The sequence below is a fragment of the Nelumbo lutea genome, chromosome 2 (assembly GCF_056320005.1).
Source record: "Nelumbo lutea isolate HS-2025 chromosome 2, American lotus-T2T, whole genome shotgun sequence".
Classification (NCBI taxonomy): Eukaryota; Viridiplantae; Streptophyta; class Magnoliopsida; order Proteales; family Nelumbonaceae; genus Nelumbo; species Nelumbo lutea.
The window spans coordinates 40,537,777-40,564,969 of NC_142685.1; the positions used below are offsets into that span (position 1 = coordinate 40,537,777).

Genomic DNA, 27,193 nt, shown 5'->3' on the forward strand with positions numbered 1-27,193 from the left:
TAAATCAAAATATTGTTCAATATGATTAATTTTACTGTTGAACGATGAACAATAGTTTCAATCAAATAAACAAGGTAATCACAAAGGCTGCAACAGTTATACATACAATATATATATATATATATATATATATATTGAAATAAATGAATTGCCTAGGATGTTAGTGGTGTTCTAGTTAAATAAAAATTCAACAATAAATTAAAATAACTATAGAATTGTAAAGGTAGTTGAAAAGTAAATAAACTAAAATGTAAATGGCAGCTACACAAGAAGTGTGTGCTGAGTTTAACAACTAGAGAATATGGACCAACCACAAATTGGTAGCTATGAGAGGACCAAATACTCGAGGAATAATCAACTTGAGATTCAAGTGGTTGAAGAATTGCTACAAAAATCTTAAGGACAAGTTAACTGTTGAAAATAAACAGTGCAACTAAACAATAAATAAAGCAATGAACGTAAACATCTATGATAAAGCAAATGTGCAGCAGTTAAATGTAAATAGTTAGCAGTTGGTGAAAGTTAGTAAACAAGGAAATACTCAAACTACTAAAACAAGAATTTAGTGCAGTTAGTAGGGTTAGTGATGTTAGAAACTCAATACATCAAGAAATTTATATTTTGTAGTTCAAAAGAAAATGAACAATGTGTAACAACTACAAGATCCTTAGATATACAAGTTTAAGCAGTTAGCAAAGATGAAGCACACAGATTTTTATAGAGATTTGGCAGAAACCCCTACCTATGTCCTCTACTTCAAACACCCTCTGAGGATTTCTACCAACAAACAGCTACACTTTTGAGCGCCAACAAAAGCTTTACAACTAATAGAACTTCCGGGTGCCTACAATGACTTATAGTTGGACTTACGGATGCCAACAAGACCTAAATAGTAGAACTTATGAGTATCCACCAAACCTTGAATGGTGTTCAACCTAGAACACCCCCTACACTCAAATGATGTTACAAATATAGCACAAAGTAGTAAGATACAAAAACCTCTCAAATAGGTAGATATAATAGAATACAACATAGAAACTATTCAGTTGCAAGAGTATATCTTGAGATGCCCAACCATAAGAAGAGACTTTCAGTAGATGGGTGAGATTGTATGAGCTTAATAGCTTCTCGGCTTTACTCACCTCCAAAAATTATTGAATCTTAGAAATCTCTTCAAAGAAAAATAAAATACTCTTGCTAATTATCTCTCTACAAAAAAAACAACTAAAGACTGTGTACATTAATAGCTCAGGTTGTTTTTCTTTCTTTTTACTTAGTTTTGATTCAAAGTCGATGACCTCTATTTAGAGGCCTATGGAGCAAGTGACCATTTTCTAACCATTGAAAGGTTCTTGCCAAACATAGTAATGATTCAAGTTTCCTCCAACATGATAGAAGGCTTATCAAACATAGCAATAGTCATTTAAGCCTTCAACTAGTCAAATTTCTTCAAATGAATCAACTATAAAATTTTGGTAGTCATCTACTATATAAAGGGGGAAATGTTTTTTCTCCTTTGGTTGACTAGCTCCTATTCAATCAACCAGTACTTGTTTAAACTCACTCTATTAATGTTAGTTGACTATACATTTTTTGGGTAGTTGATTATTCATCTTAGATAGGCATTTCTATGCCTTAGTTGTCACAAATAGTCAACTATGCATTTTGGGATAATCAACTATGCTTCACAATTAGGCACTTCATGTCCCAATTGTCACAACTAGTTAACTATACATTTTTGGGTGCTATACAATAAAGCCCAAGCAATTTATGCCTCATTCGCTGTCCAACATTGAAAAACTTTGGAAATATTTATCTAAAGGTTTGGATACTCTTCCTTTGGATTTCAATATTGATTTTTAAGACTCTAAAAACTTGTTTAAGTCCAAGAAAGCATAACAATAAAACCTATTCTAACCATTTATCTTTAAGGTTGTATAAACTGAGTTTGGGTCTTGTTAAGCATCATAGAAAGTGCACATCAAGCAACTAATTACATCAAAATCCTAAGGATATGAAACTTTTAAACACAACATAATGTAGTCTTCCTCCTTGATGAATTGTTGTAGCATTGAATTTTCTTAAGCAACTCCAAAGTCTTTGAGTTCTTGTAATAGCCTTTCCATGCTTAGATTTTTTTGGAGCATCCTTATTGGAGAGACTGACAATGATTTCACTTTTTCATCTTTAATAGTATGTTTGCTTAGTACAATTATGGCTTAATGAAGCTTACTTAAATTAGTTGCATACTTAGTACACCATTAATACCCCCAATGAGTTTGTTATCACCAAAGCACATAGGGTCAACCTTAAGTCATTGTTCGAGGGTGCTTTACCATTAAACCAAAAGCTATAATTGTAAGTAGATACAAACATGTCCTTTCACTAGCACCCTACTAAGTGACCTGAACCCTCAACCTAGTACTCTACTACTCTACCACAAGGACTAAACCCATGTTGGACCATCTCACCCAGAGTCATAGTTGATAGCAAGGGCACAACATCAATCCCATATAGCGACTAGGATGTTAAGCCTCTTGAGTCCCTAAGGTATAACGCTAACCCATTTAAGGCCAATAGTCTCCCCTCAGCATTAACCAGGGGCCTCAAACCCGGGACATTGCTCTTATTCCAAGCCATTGTTAGAAGGCGCTTTACCATTATGCCAAAAGCTATAGTTATAAGCAGTGTTTAGAAACTCGGACCGGTTGAATCATGACGTAGGACCATGGTAGTACAATCTTACCCCAATAACTGCTTTTGCTTTAACAGGGAAATTGATGAACCAAGTCTTTAACTAATTGAAATTTTAAAATGTGTTTAATAAAATTTGAACCCATGATATCTTATTTTTCATATATTGTTTAATTACCATTAGTCCATCTCTTAACTTGTGTTAATTAATGACTTTGTATTTACATATTACTTTATTACACATGTATTTTAAAGAAAATGTAAATTAAGAGACTTGGACCCTAGTTATTTGCTTTAAAAATTAAGGAACTTGCCATTCATGCACCATATTTAAGTAATTTAGAAGTTCTAAAATACGTTATATATAGTATTAATATGACATGTAATACATATATATATACATATGCCACATCACCACAGTTTCACCTATGGTTGGACCCCGGTTGAACCTCTAACTTGTGAACCTCTCTCTTCTCTGGATTAATGTCCATCCTAGTTCTCTGAACATTGGTTATAAGTAGATACATACATGTTCTTTCATTAGCACTCCAACAGATGACTCGAACCTAGGAGTGCTAATGGATCGGATCATGATCCAATATTTGGTCGAATTTGGATCGGCCCTATTTAGATCTTCGGATCGGATAATAGGATCCGATCAGAAATCGGTCGGATTTGGATCCTCCTATCCAATTTGAAAAAATTCAATCTGATATATATTATATATTTATAAATATAAATATATAATACATATATGTATATGTTATTTATTTATTTATTTATTTATAAATATATTTTTTATATTATATTTTTATAAATTTTTTATATTATTTATTTTTATAAAAAACATGTATATGATGAAGATAATTAAAAATACTTATATTTTTGTTTTTACTTTATTTAAATTAGAATGTTTTATTTTTCTTTTAGAAATTAATTAATTCTTAAAGAAAACAAATTGGATCGTATCAGATCCAAAGATCTGACTTACCGATAAGATTTGAATTCAAATTGAATCCTATCAAATCCAATCAGATCCGACATGAAAAGCGTTGGATCATATTCGAATAACCCAAATTCAAATCCAATCCAATCCGTTTGCATCCCTACTAGAACCGTCCTCTACCACAAAGAACAAACCCATTATGTGCCATCACCCAAATCTATAGTTGATAAAAGGCACAACGTTAACCCCTTATAGCAGGCGGGGATGTTAAGCCCCTTGATCCAAACGATGGTGACCAGCATGTATGGAATGAGTTTATTTGTTATTTGATACCTACATATTACAATGTTTAAATGCAAGCATATAATGATTTATTGTTGGACCTACGATGCTTTTGCTAATATTAGTAAGTTCTATAGATTTCTTCCCATAAAATTGAAAAAGAAATCCAAAAAATACCATAAAGAATATATTGAATGGTTCTCATGGTAAGAAAGAACTATAAGATGGATCTGATCTATCAAATCTATTGATCCATCAACAATTTATGCCAAAAAAAATATGTTTTAGTAATTTACATAAATAAATAACAAAAACATAACAATTATTTAGTAATTAAATTTTATTAACTGCATATGATATGATATGTATCTTTGTAATCCTAATGTGATAAGATACTTTTTTATATTAACTTTATATATTTCTAAAAATTATTAATTATAATAAATTTCATATTATTATTTTATGAAAAATATATTAATATAAAATTAATGTATTTTACATTAACAATTTTTAAGAAGTATATGGCATTTAACTAGCAACTAAAATATATAACTATATAACTCATATGATTTTACCTTGGACTCGTACTCATGGATTCATGGTTTTTGAACTGTCGTTGACCCAGAGGGTTGTGGGTTAGACCATTCAATCCAGAAACTGTCCAGGCAATTGGCTCCATTTCACCCCTGAACTGTTCCTTTCCCAAAAATCGTTGACTTAGTCAACAACCCGCTGATCTGAGCAGTCAAACCATTGACCCATTTGACCCATACAATGATTTTGGCCATTTTAATTTATTTTATTTTTTAAAATTGCAACGAACCATCCATTTTAATTGAACAGTTGAACTGCTGACCCAGAAACCGGTGGCCATAGCAGTTCCAATTCCAGGACAGTTATTAAAAACATTGGTCGGATTTATGGATCTTCCATATTATCATAGATCGAATTAATTTTGTAGATTTATTATATATTTTGTAAATTTTAACTTATAATTAACTAAAATAAATAATATGTTAATGGCTTTATAAATGTAGTAGTTTCTCAAAAGCCATATCTACATGTATAATACTTATAGTTTTTAGTTTGGGTGGGCTACTAGTATATATTTATAGTCCTAACAACCATAGACTTACTGTAATAATTATGGGATTTATCAGAGTTTCCTTGATGTTTCAGTGTGCATCCAGATCGTTTCACTATATCCATGTATATCAAAGCATGATATATATCCAGTTCCAACTTTACACATACACTTTCTGATGATACTGGTATTTTGTAACTAGCTTACAATCTTTTTTTTTTCCTTGGATTACTTACAATCTAAGACCTGTTTCGAAGGCAATCGTAATGTGTACCGTTTACGTAATCCATCAAGAAACTAGCCGTAATTTGGAACCATTTTTCTAGAAACTGTTGAGTGATAATCTATTGTGGTGATTGTCTAATATAAGGTCAATGCAAAGATCAAAGTATCATAACATACTGTACCATATTTTATGATACATACCAGTTCTTGAACCAGGCAACATGCTAAATAGTAAATACTAAGAATTAGGGGCAATAGCATTAGGTCTGAAAAAATGGTAGAAAGATGGGCACTAAGTAAAGGTTAACCTAACACTGAATTGCTCGATAATTGATTACTCAGTGAAACTTGTTTCCGCACTATAATACAGGCCCATTATACACCAAATGGCCAGAGATTTAAGACTCCATTCAACTAGTCATAATTGTTTGCTACTTTGCTCAGTGTAGCTGAGGTTCTGTTTGGGAAGAGTGCAAATACAAATATGTGCAGTGCAAAGACACGTTTCAGAAATATCCTATACAAGGTTTTGCACTGAACATGAAGAAAACATATCCCAATAATTGTCTAGTGACCACGACTATCATAGAGTTCACATCTTATTTTCCACCCTGAAAAGAGCAAGCTTTCAGATAGATATATTTTGGTACCGAGCTTTCAGATAGATTTCATGCAAGCAAGTTTTACCAATGTAGAAAATTGCATTTATGTAGCATTCAGAGGCTTCTATTTAAGCACTCACACATGGTTCCTGATTTCAAGGACTAAGCAGCATTAATGCATTATTACCAGGGGAAAATTTATATATATCACATTTTGTGATTTACCTGCATCAGCGGGAAAACTTGATAATGATACATAAATGGCGGAGGAAATGCTTGCTACATGTTCAAAAACCCAGGGGCTCAAAAGACTGCTTCATAGCAAGTTTATTTGGTAGAGAAATCCTTCTGTCAGTCTAGATTTGCAATGACTGCATCAACAACCTCTTGGGTTGTACTGTCTCCACCAAGATCTTTTGTCCGATACTTACCCTCTGAGATCACATGCTTTACAGCAGTCTCCAATCGATCAGCAAAAGATGGAAACTGTAAATGTCTCAGCATCATGGCAGATGAGAGGAGGGCTACTGGATTTGCTTTCTTCTGCTCTAGCAATTTCTCATTTCCTACGTTGCCTGCCGAAGCACCTTGTTCAAAAATAGCATGATCAGCCCCCACATTGCCTGTAGACACCAAAAGCTAAAGATTTATCATTTATCATCATGGCAAGGGATGAAGATACAGGGAATTAAAAAAGAGAAAAGAAACTGTGATGCCAATCACAAAGGAGAGAAGTTTAAAAACCATGAATTGATTTCATGATTTGCTGACCATCCAAGCAATCACCATACAAATTTGAAGTAAAGCATTTACCTGTTAGGTACATGCAAAATGAACAAAGATACTATAATGAAATCTGTTCATATGGTTTCTAACATTTTAGAGCACAGGTTCACTATATAAAATGGAGTAATTTTCCTAAAAAAACACTAGGCCATTTCAGGATTGCACAAAAAAAAAGAAAAGAAAAGAACATGATTTCCTTAAAAAATCAATAAGAAACTTATTTTTACTAATTTTTGTGTTTGGTTCAACTTGGAAAAAGAACATGAATAGTCAAGAATTATATGGGCATTGTGAGATTGAGTCAAGAGAGGATAGAACATCTGTTTGGAAAATCACCTAGCAAAATAGAACAGATGTCATTTTCCTACAACTACAAACTTTCTGGAAGTGTCTGTTTTCCATAGCTATTTTGCATGCAGCATTGTAAAATAGCATTTTCTTTTGGAAACAATTCATTTTATTTTATTTATGTGCAACCTAAATGGAATAAAGAAATGTAAGGATTCCAAAAAAAAAATTCTTGATCACCATATATTGATCCATTTCATATGACTAGTATGGTAGACCATAACCCCCCAACCCTGGTGGCACTGGGATCACCATATATTGGCTAGAAATTGACTCCTATTATTACAGCAAGACAAGTCTGAAAACTTTTTAATCTTACATCCATCGAAAACAAAAATTACCATCATCAACATCTAAGCCTTACCCCAACTATATGGGGTCCGTTACATGAATCCTGCTTCACCATACCAATCTGTTTAGAGCCATATCTATTGTTAAACCACAAGCACTTAAATCATTTCTAACTACTTCAACCCATGTCCGTTTTGGTCTGCCTCTGGCCCTTCTAGTCCTTCAACTTGTAATAGATCACTTCTTTTTACGGGTCAATTGAGATTCTCCTGCGTTCCTTCAAATGACTTCATTTCTAACCCCATCCTTTCTAGTTTTTCAACTAATCCATCTCAGCATACACATTTTTCCGCACTCATTTTTTTGGACATGTTTCTTGATTGCCCAACACTCTGTTCCATCTCAGCATTTCTGGTCTTACTACTGTTTTATAAAATTTTCCTTTTAATACAAGTGGTATTTTCCCATCACACACGACTCCAGATGTGACCCTCCATTTTGCCCACCCAGCTCTGATTCTATGGGCAACATCCTCCTCAATCTATTCCTTGTTATGAATTATTGAGTCAAGGTCACACCGAGTTATCTCATAGTCTCCAATCCTATGTGTACCCTGGTTCACACTTCACACTACTATTACTATTAGGTTTACATGGCATATATTCTGTTTTAGTCGTATTTACTTTAAACCCTCTTGTTTCTGAGGCATTTGTCCATTAACTTAATATTGCATTTAAACCTTCATTAGTTTCATGTCCCTCCCCAGACCCTGCACAAGAGCCTCATGCACTGGGCTGCCCTTTTATCAAGAAACAGCAAGCAACAAGGGACTCTCATCTTGAATGCATTTAGTCAACTCATCTATGATTAGTAAAAATAAGGTAGGGTTGCAAACAGTATCCAATTGTCCGAATTCAAATTTGAATTCTATGCCATTAAGGGTGATTCGAATTCAATCCAATTATAATTGGATCAAAGATGAATCACCCCTATCCAATCTGATAATATCCAATTCAACTTGATTTAAATAAATATGTTCATAAGTACTTAGAATTTTTTTTTATGAATATAAGTACTTAGAATTTATGTTGTATGTATCAGTAAAATTGATTTGAATGCTGTATTTTTGTTAAACTATCAAAGGTTTAAGTTTCATATAAATTATTTTCAATTCATTTTGTTAACGAAATACAATATTAAAGTCAATTTTAGTTCATTTTACTCATAATATATAATATTTTAATCATTTTAGTTTAATTTATTAATACTATTCAATATCTGATTGCAATCCAAATTTTATTTGAATCCAATATAAATCCAATGGATAAGATCCAATTCAAATTCAAATATAAATGAACCAAGTTTGGATATGCTCATATGCCTACACCCGATTCAATCCGACCCATTTTCAGACATAAAATAAGGACCAAGTGATGAGATTGGTGAAAACCATGGTTCACAATTTCAATATCCATGGACATTTCGCCATATATAGAGATGGAGAAATTTTGGGGATATTTTGTTTAACATCACTAGATAATTGGAAAAACTAAAAACACAAGAAAGTTTTCTAAAAACATGGAATTAGTTAATAAACTTCAAGGAATCATTAGAAATATAGTTGCACTTTAACACACTCAAGAAACCATATAAGAGAACTATATAAAACAAATATGGTAAAATTAATAGACTTTAATAGGTATTGTTCTCTTTGTCTCCCTTTAGTCTTTTAGCCATATCATCTCCATTAAATATATCATTTACTAGCCATATCATCTCCCTTTAGTTATATGCATTTTTCTTTTGAATAATAGTGACTTAGTGAATTGTTTCAAAATAGTAAGCCAAGTACCCAATCACCAATTCCTGATTGGATATCTTAGGAAAATATTTTTAAAATTATTATGATGATGTTTGGAAAATATAAATATAAAGTCTATCAATTAAATATGAAATATCATTGACATATTGAAATATATCGAAGGTGTTTGGAAAAAAGATTCCTGGAAAATTACATATCACAACCTAGCAAAATGGAGATATTTTGGGGAAATTTCGCCAAATATCACCAATACTGTGAACCATGGTGAAGACCCATCAAAACCATAAAATTTGATGTCTTTCTCACAAGTGTTCCAACATTGGTTGTTGCTCACTCATGCATATTCTTTGATTAGGTCCAAATACCTATTTGGACTAGGGGTGATCAAGGGTCAGGTTTTGCACATGTGATAAGGGCTATTGCTTGGGCCCAACCCAGCCCAGGCCTAATTCCGAGCCTATAAATTGTATTATAAATACATTAAATATATAAGATTATTATATTGTATATGTGTAAAAAATTTATTTGGTACATAATAAAATAGAAAATATTATATAAAATATAAATTATATGCATTATATTATAATATATTAATATAAAACTTATATAAAAATGTATTATATATTAATATATGCAGGCCAAGTCAAGCTCAGATTGAGATTGAAGTATTAGGCCTAGGCCTGGCCCAACCCAAAAATTTGTGGGCCTGAGCCTAGGCCTGGCCAAAACACAAAAACTAGGCCAAGCCTAGAATTTACAGTCAGGATAGGTTGGGCTAAAAATGATTTTTTTTTATCAATAACAACATTTCATTACTTAATCACAAAAGTAATTACAGTGAGGAAGATAAACTTTCTTATCTTCCAACTGGAGCTTAAACTCCCAAGAACAAAAAGGAAAAACTACACTTGTGCCCAAAACAGTGACTCCCTCTCGACTCCTTGCTTAGCTAACCCATCAGCAAAAGAGTTAGCTGATCTTTTCACCCAGCTGATCTTAACTTCCATCTCTTGAACCAACCACCTATATTTCCACCTCTCATTACTGTACATCCATAATCTGCTATTTTCTTTATTCAGCCACCCTACCACCACCTCCGAGTCCCCTTCAATGATGAGTTTTCTTATCATCTCCTTAGCTCTTTGAACTCCTTCCAAAACTGCAAAGATCTCAGCCCTGAGAAAGTCACCCACTCCAATTGGGCCGGAGAACATGGCTGAAACAAACCCATTCTCATCCCTAAACACACCTCCAATCCCCGATTGTCCAGGATTCCCCTGACTACTCCCATCAAAGTTTAGTTTTAAAAAGTCAGCCGGTGGGGGAGTCCGAGACACACACAAGACTGCTTTGGTCTGAGTGCAGTTAGCAATCTCACCCCACCTCCTCAACAAATCATCCATTGTGAAGTCTGTAAACAGCTCTGAATATTTCAGCCACTGTGAAGTCTGGGTGCAGTTGGGATAAAAATGATCACCCCTAATTTGGATTCTTTTCTTTTCCAAAACCCATCACATTATCTCTTTTGTGACTTTATCATATGCTTTCTCTAGATCAATGAACACCACATGAATTCTCACTAAACTTTTCTATTAGTCATCTCAATAGAAAGATAGCTTTCATGGTTGATCTCTCTGGCAATAAACCCACATTGGTTCTTTAATATACTAGTTTCATGTTGTATCCTTTACTCAATTATTCCCTTCCAATGTTTCATAGTATGGCTTATGAGTTTAATCCCACGGGTATGATTATTATTACAACTTTGTACATAACCTTTGTTTTTAAATATAGGCACCATAGTGCACTTTCTCCATTCATCTGGCATCTTCTTTTCTTTCATTATCTTATTAAATAATTTACCATCTGTTCTTAACACCTTTCCCTTCATCTTATTTAATGCTCTCCTTTACTTCTGAAATTCTAACCTTACAAAGCTACATATTAATTTTTTGTGCTATTAGAGTTGCTAATCTCAACGCTATTAGCACCCTCTACATGTTCTTCATTTAATAATTTTTCAAAATAACTTTCCATGTTTCCTTAATTTCCTTATCTTTTACCAAGACTATTTGGTCCTTTTCCAATCTTTATAGCACGCTCACTTTACTTAGATTATATTCTGATCCTCTTCATTCCTCTACCAAGTTTTTTCTAATAAAAGAACATATCATTAAGAAAAAAGAAAAAGTACGAGAGAAAGGTGACGAACTATCGCCCGAGAGAACACTACCAAGTTTCTTTAGCACTTTACTCCACATCCTAATAAACTAACATGGAAAGAGATGTAAGAGATTTTATGGTGGAGTTATCAAAAACTCACCTCCTGGCATGAAACCAGTGCCTCCAGCAATACCTGCAGCTGTATTTGCTACCAAGTTACCATAAAGGTTAGGTGTCACCTGCAAAATCACAAAGAATACCACATGAGCTGTTTGCAAAAAGGATCAAGTGTAATCTCATGACTAAAAAATTAAAATGAAGAAATAGATATATAGAAGAGAAGTCCCTAATTAAAGATACTATACATATTCATGAAATTCCAGTCAAGGCTTTAAATAAACTGAAATAGTTTGGTTCTTTCATGAACTCTTTAGAGCTAAACATTAGCCAAGCTACGGTGGGTTCAGCATGTTTAAAGCTTCACTCTTTAAAGATATTTATGCACTTTATGTATAATATCTGTAGAGAAACTGATGTGAACCCCACTGATGTGGTCCCCATAGTGTTCGTATGGCAGCAATATTTCTGTTAGATATGACAGTGTTAGTTGGTAGTTATTTCAGCTTTATTATTAGTTATTTCTTATTCTATTTGCCATGTAAGCAATAAGGGCAATTCAGCCCTTTTACAGTTATATAAATATTAAGAGTGGGTCGGCAGAAATTATAACCTTCCCCTCTCTTTTTCTGAAACTCTCTTTGTGTACTTCTTCTCTTCATCTCTTCTCCTCTTCTCTTCAATTTTCCATCCTCTTTTTCTTTTAAATTCAAGACTGATTGTAGTCTAGATCGACTACTTGGTATCAGAGCCGACCTAGGAGCTCTTATGCTAGTCTGAATAGGCCGACTGCATGAGAACCTCCTAGGTTTGGAAGTTTTTCAACAAGGAAGGAGGATTGGCTGATTCTTGGATGTTACTGGTAGTGTGCGGCTGCTACTAAAGAGATTGTAGAAGTTTGGGAGAGTTCCAGTAGTCACAAAGAATCAGAAGAAGCTTCGGATCCTCAAGATTAGGGTTTTGCATCAACCGGAAGGTGGCGGCCAGAGATTTTTTCATAATGTAAGCTTTTTTCTTGTGATTGACTTTAAAAAAGATCATCTTGGTTTAGTTTGAGAGGTGCGGCTGGAAAATCTTTGTGTTTTCTTTAGGGTTTTGAGAGAAAACCCTAAAATTCAAAACTGTTATTTGTTTCATATCAGAATTTGAACTGGTTTCATTCAGAATTCTGTTTTCTGTGTTCTTTGGAAGACCTAGGCCGGTTGTTATCAGTTGTTTGAGTGTTGTTTCTCCTATTACAGTAATTAAAAAAGGGTTTTTTATTAATTCTTGATCAAGAATGGAGTTCAAGAGTCAAGGGAAAGGTGTTTCTGGGACTGGCAATTCTGGTAACATGTCTAAAAATACCTTTCAGATTACAACAGTTAAGTTTGATGGATCAAACTACCTAGAATGGGCTCAATCGGCCATGATGGCCATTGGGGGTAGGGGAAAACTGAGCTACTTGTTGAGAGATGTGAAAGAACCAACTAAGGAAGACCAAACCTATACCAAATGGGTTCAAGAGAACTATTTGGTTATGACATGGCTGTGCAACTCTAAGCAGCCACATATCAGCCGGAACTATTTGTGGGCGAAAACAGCTAAGGAAAATCTGGGATGTCATGAAAGAGTCCTACTCCCAACCGCTTAATGTTGCTAGGGCTTATGAACTGAAATGTGAGGTTAACAACCTTAAGCAAGGAGAGAAACCAGTCTCGGTTTACTTCTCTACACTGAAATCTTTGAGGCATGAAATTGACCACCTAGAAACACTTGAGTTGGAAAGCCAGAAGGATGCACAGACTCATAGAAAGCAAGTTGAGATTAATAGGGTTTTTGAGTTCCTAGTTGGTCTGAATCCTGAGTATGATATTGTAAAACAACAACTATTGACAAGAGACAGTGTGACCCTATCACAAGTCTACTCCTTAGTGCATAGTGAAGAGACTAGGAGAAAGGTTATGATGCAGCATTAGCCCTTCCCACCAACCTTGGCAGCAGTCAAACCTTAGTCTGGGGGTGATACGGAGAGGGATATAAAGAAGGAAGACAAGCAGGATCCAGTAATGTGAACATTGCAAGAAACCCAAGCATACTAAAGACACCAATTGGAAGTTATACCCACATTTAGTCCCAATAAAACTCATGAACAAAAGGGGTAATGCTAATATGGCTGTTAATACTGATTGTACCTCCTCACCGGGCACAAAAGGCACACCTCTGACACCCTAGTTGTTGTCCGAGCTGCCCTGACTCGGTTGGAAAAGGAAGTTGGCAACTCGGCTCAATCATCTCAGCCGCCATCAGCTCCCACATCAGCTTTTGCTCATTCAGGTACTCAGGCCTCAGCTTATCATGCTTCAGCTCCAGGTAACATTGAACATTGTTGGGTAATATACTCAGGTAAATCTGACCATATGACTGGCTTGCCATCACTGTTCACTACCTATCACTTATCTTCTAGCAGAGATAAAGTGTCCATTGTTGATGGTTCCCTTGTTCCAATTTCTGGCAAGGGAGACATCAAGTTGTCTAATGCCATCTCCTTATCTTCAGTTCTGCATGTTCCTAAGCTTAATACTAATTTGCTTTCAGTCAGTAGCATTACAAAACATCAGAATTGTTCAGTAACATTTTTCCCTAACTGATGTATTTTTCAGGACTTTGAGACAAGGAAGGTGATTGAGACTGGCTGTGAGACGAATGGGATCTATCTACTTGGAGAGAGTTCACATTGGGAAGATAGTGAAGATAGGAAGTCTTTTGTTTCTCAGTCTTTTAGTCAGGTTATGCTTTGGCATAATCGGTTGGGTCATTTATCTTTTTGGTCTTTAAAGAGTTTGTTTCCTGATTTATTTGAGTTTGTTCAGATGTCCAGTTTGAGATGTGAGAGTTGTGAGCTTGCAAAGCATTGTAGAACATCTATTTCATTGAGAAATAAAAGAAGTGATAATCCTTTTGATATTGTGCATACTGATGTTTGGGATCCTTACCACATCACTGTTATGGAGGGGTATAGATATTTCTTGTTGTTTGTTGATGATTATACCCGTTTTTCTTAGGTTTACCTTATGCGTTCTTGAGATGAGGTTCCTGCTTTGACCCAGATCTTTTATCAGATGATTTTAACCCAATTTGGGATCAAAATCAAAATAATCAGATCCGATAATGCGAAAGAATACTTTACCAACCAATTAGCCTCTTATTTGCTTGACCATGGAATTATCCATCAAAGTACTAGTCCTCATACACCACAGCAAAATGGGGTTGCTGAGAGGAAGAATAGGCACATATTGGAGGTAGTCAGAAGCATCATATTTAACTCCAATGTGCCTATTCGTTTCTGGGGAGATGCTATTCTTACAGCAGTGTATCTCATTAACCGAGTTCCTTCACGGGTTCTTGACATGAAGCCCCCATTTACCCTAATAAAGACTTGTTTATTGTTCCCCTTAAAACCTTTGGTTGTACTTGCTTTGTTCAGATTCTTGGACCTCATCGTTCCAAATTTAATCCTAAGGCCTCCAAATGTATTTTTCTCGGTTATGCACAAACTCAAAAGGGATATTGCTGCTACAAACCCACTTCTGGGAGAAGATTTGTCTCTATGGATGCTACTTTCTTCGATGATGTACCCTATTATCCTAGGGTTTCTCCTCGGGGGGAGAGTAGTGAGTGTGGGATTAACTCATCAGAAGTTCCTTTACCTGTTCCATTGAGTGATGAGTGATGTAATGGGGAGGGGTGTCAGAGGTGTCAGGATTTGAGAGTCTATCACAGGCGGTAGAGACAGGTTGATTTCAGTCATCAACAATCCAGGCCAGCCCCAGTTCCTTCTGCAGATCCAGATCCAAGTACTACAGACCCTTTATCAAATTCAGGTTCCACTAAGATACCTTCCACTGTTGAGCCTTTACCTCCTTTGGATGACCTTGACCTTCCCATTGTAGTCTGTAAAGGCAAATAGCGTTGCACCACATCCACAGCCCATTGCATTTCCCAGTTCTTGTCCTATGATCACCTGTCCCCCTCTTACAGATCCTTCCTCACATCTATTGTCGGTATTCCTATCCCCAGAACAATGTAGGAGGCATTGTCAGTTCCTGAGTGGAAAGATGCAATGAAGGTTGAAATGGATGCTCTTCTAAGGAATAATACTTGGGAGCTAGTTGACTAGCCTAAAGGCCTCCAAAGGTAGGAGTTCTTGTCAGTTCCTGAGTGGAAAGATGCAATGAAGGTTGAAATGGATGCTCTTCTAAGGAATAATACTTGGGAGCTAGTTGACCAGCCTAAAGGGAAGAAATCGGTTGGATGTAGATGGGTATTTACTGTGAAACATAATGATGATGGTTCCATTGAAAGGTATAAAGCCCGGTTAGTTGCAAAGGGATTTACTCAGACTTGTGGTATAGACTACTTGGAGACTTTTGCTCCAGTAGCAAAGATGACCACTATTAGGGTTTTATTGTCCCTTGCAACCATTTACTCTTGGCCCTTGTTCCAGATGGATGTTAAAAATGCCTTCCTCAATGGAGACTTGCAGGAGGAAGTCTACATGCAGTTGCCTCCTAGATTTTATGACGTAGAAACAAGAAAGAAGGTTTGCCAGTTGAATAAAGCCTTGTATGGACTCAAACAGTCCCCTAGAGCTTGGCTTGATAGATTCAGACAAGCCCTTGACAAATTCGGCTATGTACAGGCCCAGTCAGATCATACATTGTTCATTAAGAGAGTGGACTCTTCCTTGGCCTTACTTGTTATATATGTGGATGATATTGTAGTGACAGGGAATGATAACAGTGAGATTTAGTCTCTCAAACAACTCCATCAAGAATTTGAGGTGAAAGATCTGGGAGAGTTACAATACTTCTTGGGTATTGAGGTAGCTAGATCTAAACATGGGATTTTTGTTTCTCAAAGAAAGTATGTTCTAGATTTGTTGGAAGAAACTGGAAAGTTAGGTGTTAAACTTGCAGATACACCTATTGAACAAAATCACAAGATCAGTGCAAAGGGTGGAGAGTCACTTGAAGATAAAGCTATGTTCCAACTATTAGTTGGAAAACTCCTCTATCTTTGTCAGTAAGTATATGCACTCTCCTAGGACTACTCACTTACTTGCAGTTGAGAGGATATTAGCATCTTTGAAGAGGTGCCCAGGTAGAGGTATACTATTCAAGAATAATAATCACATGAAGGTAGAGGTTTATACAGGTGTTGATTGGGCTGGGAGTGTTGATTATAGAATGTCTACCTCTGGATATTGTGCTTTTGTAGGAGGTAACCTGGTCTCTTGGAGGAGTAAGAAGCAGAATGTTGTTTCTTGTTCTAGTGCAGAAGCTGAATACAGGTCTATGGCTAATGGTGTGGCTGAAATCCTATGGTTGAAATCACTATTTGAGGAGTTGGGTATTGCTTATAAGAAGCCCTTAGTGTTGTATTGTGATAATCAGGCTGCTATTACTATAGCTCATAATCCGGTACAGCATGACAAAACTAAGCATATTGAAGTAGACTGACATTTTGTCAGAGAAAGGTGGTTCCGTATATCACCTCCAGCATGCATCTTGCAAATCTTCTCACCAAGGCGGTTCCAAGGAAGAAGTTAGAGGTAGATCTATGCAAATTGGGAATGACAAATATCTATCCCCAACTTGAGGGGGAGTGTAGAGAACACTGATGTGGTCCCCATAGTGTTCGTATGGCAGCAATATTTCTGTTAGATATGACAGTGTTAGTTGGTAGTTATTTCAGCTTTATTATTAGTTATTTCTTATTCTATTTGCCATGTAAGCAATAAGGGCAATTCAGCCCTTTTACAATTATATAAATACTAAGAGTGGGTCGGCAGAAATTATAACCTTCCCTCTCTTTTTCTGAAACTCTCTTCATGTACTTCTTCTCTTCCTCTCTTCTCTTCTTCTTCTCTTCAATTTTTCATCCTCTTTTTCTTTTAAATTCAAGACTGATTGTAGTCTAGATCGACTACTATCCTTCTAATGCATATAATATATTATTATTATATAGATAGATAATATGTACAAGGCAAAAAGCAATTTAACAACAAGAACAACAATAAAATAATAACAACAAATACAAGTAACTTTTGTAACATAATTTTATTACCTTAACAATTTGTTAGGAATGTTACTGTCTAATTTAAATAAGTCAAGGGGGTGTTTTGTATATTAGAGTAAGTAGGTAGCGGAGCAACATAGTGCATCTATTCTAAATTTACTAGAGGCACTTTGGTCCTTTTATTTTGTGATGTTACAATATAAAGGCATTTCTGGTTGTGGGAAGACTTGATTTTCTCTTTTCTTCTCTTCACCAGACCAAGTTCTCTTCTCTTTCTGTTCTTTCATTTTCTGTTTTATTAGATAAATAACAGATTGCAAATTATTTCTTCATACAAGCAGATCTAAGATCTAATTGGACCTGCAATCTGTTCTACTTCAACTGAAGCTGCAGATTTAGTTACTTTTTTCATCAATCAGAGTTCTGTTAACAGGGTAGGTTTCAACCAGTTTATGGCCACTTATTATGGTCAGCTAGAGTGTTCTGTTCTGGTTGATGCACTTTTATTTGGCTGTTCAAAGAGGAATAATTTCAGAGGTATGTGGTAGTGGCTTTCTCAGTGGGAACGAAGAAAAGAATGAAGAGTATTTTGTTGAAGCTAGATGCCAATGAAGATAGCTACATCACATTAGAATCAGAGATTGGTATGAGAAGAGTTAATTGTGTATATATGTCCTCCCCCAGATTCAGGTATAAGACAATTGTCAAACAAAAATACAATCATATTAACAAATTCCAACTGAGAAAACACACACAAATAAGGGGCAGGCATAAGACAATAGTCAAACAATAAAAACAAAGACACGGAGAAACATGTGAATATAAGAAAAGCAAGATATAGATGAATTATAAAACCACATACCATGACATCAAATTGTTCAGGCTTCGAAACAAGTTGCATGCAGCAGTTATCCACAATTATCTCATTATACTTTATTCCAGGATATTTTGTCGCAACCTCACGGCAAGATTCTAGGAAGAGACCATCTGCAAGCTTCATAATGTTCGCCTTGTGAACAGCTGTCACTTTCTTCCGGTCATTAAGATAGGCATACTCAAAAGCATATTTTGCAATGCGCTCTGAACAGAATTTTGTTATCACCTAAGAGGAATGTTGTACAAGGGAAAAAAAATCTTCCATGAGGCAATTCTGAAGAAACATTTCCATGAACATTCAATAAAATTTTGAAAAAAAAATAGAGAAAAGGTCAGGCAAAAGAAGATAAAAGAAGAAAAAAAGTTATTCAAAGTGATATCAATTCTTGCCAATGGCATTCAACATTCTATAGACCAAAATGCCCTTGTTATGATCTGTTGGGTGTCTGCCCAATACAACTGCCTCTTCAAGGTGGTGCAGACTCCCAACAAGTTCCTTCTAACCACATCACTTATATAGTAATTCTTACATTGACAAACAACTTGGATTCAGTCAGGCAAAAGAAGATAAAAGAAAAAAAAAAAGTTATTCAAAGTGATATCAAATCTTGCCAATGGCATTCAAACGTTCTATAGACCAAAATGCCCTTGTTATGATCTGTCGGGTGTCTGCCCAATACAACTGCCTCTTTGAGGTGGTGCAGCCTCCTAACAAGTTCCTTCCAACCACATCACTTGTATAGTAATTCTTACATTGACAAACAACTTGGATTTACAGTTTAGATTCATAACTAATTCTTTGACAAGTTGGCAAGTTGTTGAACTCCCTGCACCACCCATTCCGCTACTCTGGTTGGGCTCAGCTGCGCTCCTAAAAACTCCCCAGCCCTCAAGAGCATCCTTGTCCTCGAGGATTAAATTGGGATACATCTAATGGAGGGCAAAGCAAGACTCCCAACTGGCATCCTCAGCAAGTAAGCTTGTCCATGTGAAGGATTCATTTACCAGTCAACCCATCTATAGTCCAGGACCCATTGTGACTGAGCTGAAGTTCAACACCATCATTGAACATAAGAAGTGACATGTTGACACCTATGTGCTTCTTCAAAAGAGGCATGTGAAAAACAGGATGAAGCTTGGAGCTCGAAGGAAGCTAAGATCACAAGATGGTAAGCCACCATGCCCACCCGTTCAATCACTAAGGAGGGTAATGTAGGAGCTGAAGAATCAAATTTGGAATTTTCTGAAATTTTCTGTATTTCTGTATATTTGGACAGTATGGGTATTTTCGTCATTTTGACCAGTCCCTCTCTCTCTTATTTCTGTTTTTTGATAGTATGTTCCAGCCCTACTGCATCAGTTTTCATATCAGAGCTAATGTTTAGCCGCCATGTTCTTACAAAGTGATTGATTCTATAGGCCTGGGATATCATTTAAACAATGTCAGTCTAGAATCAATGATGACAGGGTTTTTGAACCATATAAAAGGTCTATGGTTGATTTACTTGAGAAATTGGTGGAACAAAGTAGATCTAGTAATGTCGGCTATAGGAGTAAGGTTTTCAAGAATGTTAGAAGAGAAAGGGAAGTGCCTAATTTCAAGGGAGATGAAGATCGGCAAACATTCTTTGATTGGATTGATATACTAGAAGAATATTTCGATTGGCATGATATGCCTAAAAAACACAGATTTAGATTTGCACACATGAAGCTCGCAGGTATTGCTAAAGTATGGTGGAGAAATCTTGAACAATAACTAGAAAATAGAGGTGAATATTACCACATGGGTAGAGATGAAGAGGTATTTACAAGAAAAGTAACATTCCACAATACTTCCATGATGATCTATATGTGGAGTTGACTAATCTCAAGCAAAGTATGCTATCTATAGTTCAATATATGCATAAGTTTGATGAATTATATATTAGATGTGACATCATAGAAAGTGAAAGGCACAAATCAATTCGTTTCATGAATGGACTAGGGGATGATATCAAGAATGAATTGTCTACAATTCAGATTTATGACTTAGATTATGCCCTTGAATTGGCACTGCTTTTGTAGACTCTGTTGTCTTCTCATCCTCCTCGGTTGGTATCGAAGCCAATAGATCCAACATTCCTTTAAACCCTTGAGTTAATGATCCAAGGTTACCCTAAATTTTGAGCCTTTTGGTCCATATTTCTTCTATAACCTTTTATGTCATTAGATCGTAAGATTAGAATTTAAACTTGTGAACATTAAAAATATCTTATGTATAGATACCACCTAGAACCTTTGGCTAGAACCCTAAGATTGCAACCTCTTCGGAGATTTCGCTTGGCTAGAACCCAAGTTGGATAGACTAGACATCTACCAATTCCACCAAGACTAGAACCCTTGAACCGAGGTCAAAGTCATGTTAGGCCGAGCAGAGTTAATGAAAGGCCGTTAAAGTTGACTAACTGTTGAAGGTGAAGTGGAAAGAAAAGATGAGGAGATTGTTTAGGTCAGCATCTAATCCAGAACATAGTCCTGAAGAATGCAGCACCAATTCTTCCCTTACTAAGTCCATGTCCAAAAAATATGGAAGAAATAAATTATAGTAACATAGAGAAATCCCTTCAGAATTGGACCATACCCAAGATAGCACCATCTAAGATCTACAAAAGGGGAGTTTTTAGTCTAAAAACAGACTTTAACATTAGAACTGTAGAAAGAACGATAGCACTAGGAAATGAATCAGAAGACTTTCACCTTATAAACCAAAGAACTATAGAAGCCTATAAGAAAAAGGTCGAGTGTCATTTCATCAATTTTGGCCTAGTACAAGTAGCCATCAAACCCTTGACCCGATTAGGTCTTCCAATAGCTGCTTTAGCATGTCTAAGAGATTCCAGGCATAATAAATTTAGTGATTCCTTAATAGGAGTAATTGAAGGTAACCTTAGTCAAGGGCCCATATACTTTAATGCGTTCCCTAATTTTACAGTGTCTCTAACAGACCCAGGGATCCACGAAGCCTTAACCTTGAGACTGCAAACCCAAGGTTTCGAAATGAAACTAGGGTTAGAAAATGTAGCGTTAGTCTACAAGGTCTATTTCAACACCATGAATACCATATGTCCTAATACTAGGATAACCGGAACAAGGGGAATGATGATTCCGTTCCAAACCAATGCCAGGAAAAATGTCACAATTTCTAGGCAAATCATATGAAAAAACGTGAAGTTGTCGGATAGTTGGTTGATAGCTAATGCTGAGCCTCCCAGACCCATGGAGTCCACTAAACTAGCTTTGGTGAACAAGATGGATCTATATAACTAAGGTTCAAGAGAGCCTCTACTTCATCCCCCATACACTAAACACATTGAAGGTAAGATATTATTCTAGAAGGTCGGTGGATTTGTCAAAACCATCTCATCCCCCTCCAGGTATAATATATGCTACATATGAAACACCAACAGTTAATATGCCACCTTCGGTTTATCATACAACCCAAAACCAAGTCCTTTCTGTATGATCTTATGAACCAACAGAAGCCAATTTTGAAATAAACGTCCTAGAAATTGAAGAATTTCATATAGATAAAGACCTTATTAGGTTAAATTTCAATTCTCAACCAATAAGAAAGAAATGCTTTCTTTGAAAAATTCTGTAAATCTGAGAGAGATTGTACTAGAGAACTCTGGTACAAAGATATGTTAGAAGCTAAGGAAAATATTCCTTTCTGGGATTGGTTTGCACAACAAAAACCGTTTAAAAATATAAAATCCCCAGAAGAAGAATTAGATTTATGTATCACAAATAAACTTTCTAAAGCATGGAAGATTGTTGTAGAATCAATACATCCTCCTTAGCTAGCCCAATAAAGAATTCTGCTATAATCAAACATATGCTATAATACCAGAACATTGTTCTCAAATAATATAACAAAATAACTATACAAACATATGCCTGAATATTTTAAGCCAACAAACAAGCCGAATTGAAACCTTGTTAAGTTCCCTAGAAATTTCTAATCAAAGAACAGCAATAATTAAAAAAGAAAAGCCAATGGGAGTGGTGAGAAAATTTCCTCACGACATGAGAATTAAAAGAACTATGTTAGACCTGTCCAAAATGAACTACAAGGATGTAGTAGCTAAAATGATTTCATTCCAAAGTTCCAACTAGGAAAATGGAGAGTCCTCAAAGATATCATTTAAAAAATTAAAAGAAGAAGAAAAGATATTTGATTCTCATTCTATAGACTTACTAAGTGAGGAATCAGAAATTGGAAAATCTAATACACCCTCAATAGTGCTAAATAAGCTCTCATATAAGAGTAAAAAGCCTTATTACCCTAGGCATGCCCCAGTAGACTTACTGTTTGAAGAACCCAAGAGGCCTCAAGTAAGTTATGATGAAAATACATTCTACCGATGGAATCTATATGGTTTGTCTGAATATCAAATTCATGAATTAATCCATCATATGACACTATATGCTAGTGCCAGCAAATTGGCTAGAAATGAGAAAAAGATAATTGCCACCGTGATGACTGAATGTTTTACAGGACAACTCAAAGGCTGGTGGGACAATTATCTTGTCCAAGAAGAAAGATGTTTCATCCTTAATTGGTAAAAAGAGAAGAGATGAAGATGGAGAAGTGGTCTTAAGTCAAGGCCAAACAATTCAAGACGTGGTCACTACCTTAGTCCTACAGGATAAGTGTATGGAAAGGAATCATGAGATTTAATCAAGACTTCAGAAGTTTAGTCAAGTTAAAAGTGGGGGAAGGGCTTAGGACAAGGTTTTGGAAAGATGAGTTGCTTGGAGTGAGATAATTACGTGAGGTGTGCCCCAAAATTTACAAGTTGACAGATCAACAAGTATCTATTGAGCAATGTTATGAGTGGAGAGGGGAGCAAGTGTTTGGAACCTGAAGTTCAGAAGACCTTTATTGGACCAAGAAGTGGATCAAGTGTATTCTGTTATTGGTAAAGTTAGAAGATACAAATATATCCAGAGCTACAGTAGATGGATTATGGTGGAAATAATGCAGAGAAGGCAGATTTTAAATTAAATATTTTTACAAAGCTTTACTGAGAGATGGTAGGGATCCAGACAAGATAAAAGGAGTGTGGGGTAACCTAGTGCCCCCAAGGGTAGAAGCTTTTGCTTGACTGGTGGCGCATGACAGTATCCTAACCTCGGATCACTTTAAATCCAGAGGCTTACAATTAGCAAAACTGTTGTTATGTGTGCAACCAGGAGGAAGAAACGGTTCTTCATTTATTCTTCTCATGCAGTGTGGCAAATTTTATTTGGAAGTTCTTCTCCTACCTGTTTGAAGAGAATGAATCTCATCCTTTGGTTCCAGCAGAGATTTTCTCCAAATGGCCGAAAATCAAAGGAAGAAAGCTAAAGTCCTATGGAGTCATATCCCATTCGCAATATGATAGAAGGATTTTCGAGGACAAAGAAAAAGCATTGAATATTTGATAGCAGGTGTGGGCAATCTGATTGTAGCTTGGGCTCTCAGTCTTCCAGAGTTTGACCAAGTGAATAAGTCTGATCTGTTAGGGAATTTCTGGGGTACTCTGGAGTTGAATCTTTGTAACTTTGATTCTTTCACAGTTTGACCTGATCTGTATTTGGTTTATCAACTTGACAACCACTGCCTTTTTTCAGTTTAATGAAATTTCCTTTTTATACATGTATATATGTCGTGTCTGGGTTAACCCTGGTTGAACATCTGACCTGTGAACCTCTCCTTTTTCCAGCTCTATGCCCAGTCCAGTTCTCTGAGCATTGGTAGGCAATGGAAATTATTTTATCCTTTACTTTGTTACAGTTAGCTTGAAATACCAGTTTTCTCTAAACTACAGCAATCAAGTGATCAAAGATGGTTCACAATTATCCTATAAGTCAAATTGACAAGCTTCTACATTCTTCTTTTTCATAATAGATCATATAATCAATCATGAATCAAACAAAAGGACCAATCTAAATTCACAATTCTTCCAATAATCATATAGTTTCAAAATGCATTAACCAACCAATAGAGGGTCCTGAATCCTGATAGCCAACTCTAAATGTAATCAGTTCTAAGTGCATTAAAAAGATATCATCAATAAAAGGTGAGCTTACTACTACAAGATTAACAGGCAAGACAGAAAAGGGAAAACATATAGTGGAAAGAAAAATATATAAGAGAAGGTTAGCTAAACAAATGTATAGAAAAATGATCAACAAGATTACCTTGAGGCTCTCGACCACACCAGGAACGACCTCATGCTCGAGCCCAGAATACTCTCCTTCTGTGTTTTCCCTGATCACAACGATATCAACATTCTCGTGCCTCGTGGACAACCCAGGCAGATTGAAACAATTCACAAGCGACGCATACAGATCAAGCTCCTTCCTCAGTTGCATATTCAACGAGCTAACTCCCCCTCCAACCGGCGTTGCCAAACCACCCTTCAAGCAGACCTTGTTCTTACTGATCGAATCAATCACCTCTTGCGGAACCTTTGTCATGTCGCCATGAACTTCGTATCTCTCGAAGTACACCGGAGCGTGCATTGCCTCCATGACCTGCTCGACAGCACCAGTGACAAGAGGTCCGATTCCATCACCTGGAATAAGGGTCACAGCTCTGGGTGCGCCATCACCGGGCCGGGGCATGTAGGTTACGGTTCGCTTCGAATCGAGACCTGATAACCCTAAGCATGCAATCGAAGGATATGATGAAGAAGATCTTGAGCTCGGCAGAAGTTGCAATAGAATTGATAGGGTCCTTCTCGCCATGATAGTAACCTGCTGTGTTTTTACAAGGGAGTAAGACCGGAAATGGCGAGGTGACGTACCTTCTTCTCTCTCTTGCTCATCATTTCGGTTTTTCTTTTTCTCAGGCGTAAGGACGTAAAATATAAAAAAAAAAAAAAAAAACCTCCCTTGGATTTTCTGCCAATTATAAACATTTACCCTTTAATTTTTGACAAATAGATAATTACCCCTTTTTATCTATGATGCATCTATAAACAAGCTTTTTGAACTTTTATTTGACTAATACACCCTCTTTCATGACCCCAAATTTTGAAAATATAACCAAATCAATTTAAAATTTGTCGAAACCCACAATCCCCTTTCACATATAATAAATATATTTAAAAATCACTAAGAGCATTGAGATCAATAAGATTTACTATTTTGATCAAATGCAATCCCCAAACTTAAGAAGCTATAAGTTAGTCACACATTAAATTTCATAACCAAACTCTAGAGATTCATCTTTCATCATATTAATTTCTCTCTAATGGTCTCAATCTATGTAATGTCTAAACCTTGACTCCACAAAATCAAATTTGACACATCCATTATCTCATGGATACTAATGTACAATCAATCATTAAATTCCACCTTAAATCTACAATGGTTAACTTTAAAAATGTCAACATTCTATTTTAACAACCTTCGATGAATAAAACTATATAACTAAGATCAAAGAATTCTTTCTCAAATCTAAACATTTCACCCAACTCTTCATATCCATCCATGCTACACGCAAAATTTCAACTCAAAATTCCCTTATTTAATTATACGATCAATAAAGATTTCAATTTAATGTTTGTGATTAAATCACACAAGAAGTTGTAGCCCAAGCACCACATCCAAAATTATCAAAATAACCCACTTATCCAATGTTGATCTTAAATTTCTTCATTTCCTTTCAAAATAAGCAATATTTCATTTTAAGCAATCTCATTAGTTAATAAGCCACAAGCCAAAACATTAATATAAACTAAACCTTTCAAGCCAAACTTATGATCAAAGATTTGACTTTTCCATCAAATTCAGTATGTTTAAAAAATGTTTATCCATCAAATTTTATTCCAAAATTCCTTCATTTGACCCATCATCAAGCCAATGTTCTATTTCAACAAATATTGTTAATTAGAGCATGTCATACGTTGATCTCTACCATCAGAACATCATTTGACCAATTGGACATTACCACCATTTTCAGGGGCCCAAAATTCCCCAGTACATCAAATTTCATGACATTTAACTATCAAATAAACAAGGATTCATTTGAAGCATTCTTGTTAATTGATGAGTCATAAGCTAAAATATTGATTTGAACCAAATCTTTCAATATACAACTTTGATAAAAGATATGACTTCTCCATTAGGTTCATGATGTTTAAAATGCTTACAAGCCACATTTCATCCCAAAATTTCATCGTTTGACCCACTATCAAACTAAGGTTTTGTTTCAGCAAATTTAATTGATCATAGCAAATCAATCCATGGATCTCCATCTTCCAAGCCTTATGTGATTAATTAGACTTCATCATCATAACCAAAGACCAAAAAAAAAGCACATTAAATTCCATGACCCAATTTAATCACCCCGTCATCTATCCCAACCTAAGACCTCAAGAGTGCGGGGATGATATCAACCCTTTCACTTAAACCTCACTGGCCTATTATACCAATTATGACGAGGCAAATAGACTAAAAGAACCTAGAAAAAAAACCCAAACTTTAGGAACTTGCATTACCACCTACTTATAGGCTAGGATAAGATGTAGAAAGATGAGGGTCTTAGAGAAATTTATACCTATGGCCTAATAGCATATTATTAAACCAGTTTTAAGAGAAGTTTGAAGCATTTTTTTCACAAGATTTTGTAGAATTCTTATCAATCTTTTTGTTGGAAATTAAGCCTAATATTAGGATGCTATTGTAGCTTGGAAAGAGGGGTTTTTAACACATTTCCTCTCACAATCCACTCGAATACAAAATCTCTTGGTTAATTGTCTTTCTCAAAGAGAGTGGAGTCACCATTTAAAAAATAAATCATTTTTTACACAATTGAAAACAATGGCTTATTTCTCCTAAAAAATGAGTAGTGATTCATTGTCTTT

At 35.6% G+C, this 27,193-nt stretch overlaps 1 protein-coding gene across 2 annotated transcripts; it reads right to left on the minus strand.

Moving 5' to 3' along the window:
- Positions 1-25,189, minus strand: LOC148870057 (isocitrate dehydrogenase [NAD] regulatory subunit 3, mitochondrial-like). 2 transcript variants are annotated; one of them, XR_016108130.1, is made up of 5 exons: positions 24,522-25,189; positions 18,283-18,522; positions 11,404-11,482; positions 6,059-6,456; positions 1-885 (listed from the first exon to the last, which is right to left on the minus strand). XR_016108130.1 is itself a non-coding variant. In XM_088973529.1 (4 exons), the coding sequence occupies exons 1-4, from the start codon at positions 25,068-25,070 to the stop codon at positions 6,185-6,187; spliced, it is 1,140 nt and encodes a 379-aa protein (XP_088829655.1). In that variant the 5' UTR covers positions 25,071-25,189; the 3' UTR covers positions 5,913-6,184. The 2 variants fall into 2 exon arrangements, 1 of the variants encoding a protein (XP_088829655.1); XM_088973529.1 differs by lacking the exon at positions 1-885 and having other exon boundaries at positions 5,913-6,456.
- Positions 25,190-27,193: the final 2,004 nt, after the last annotated feature.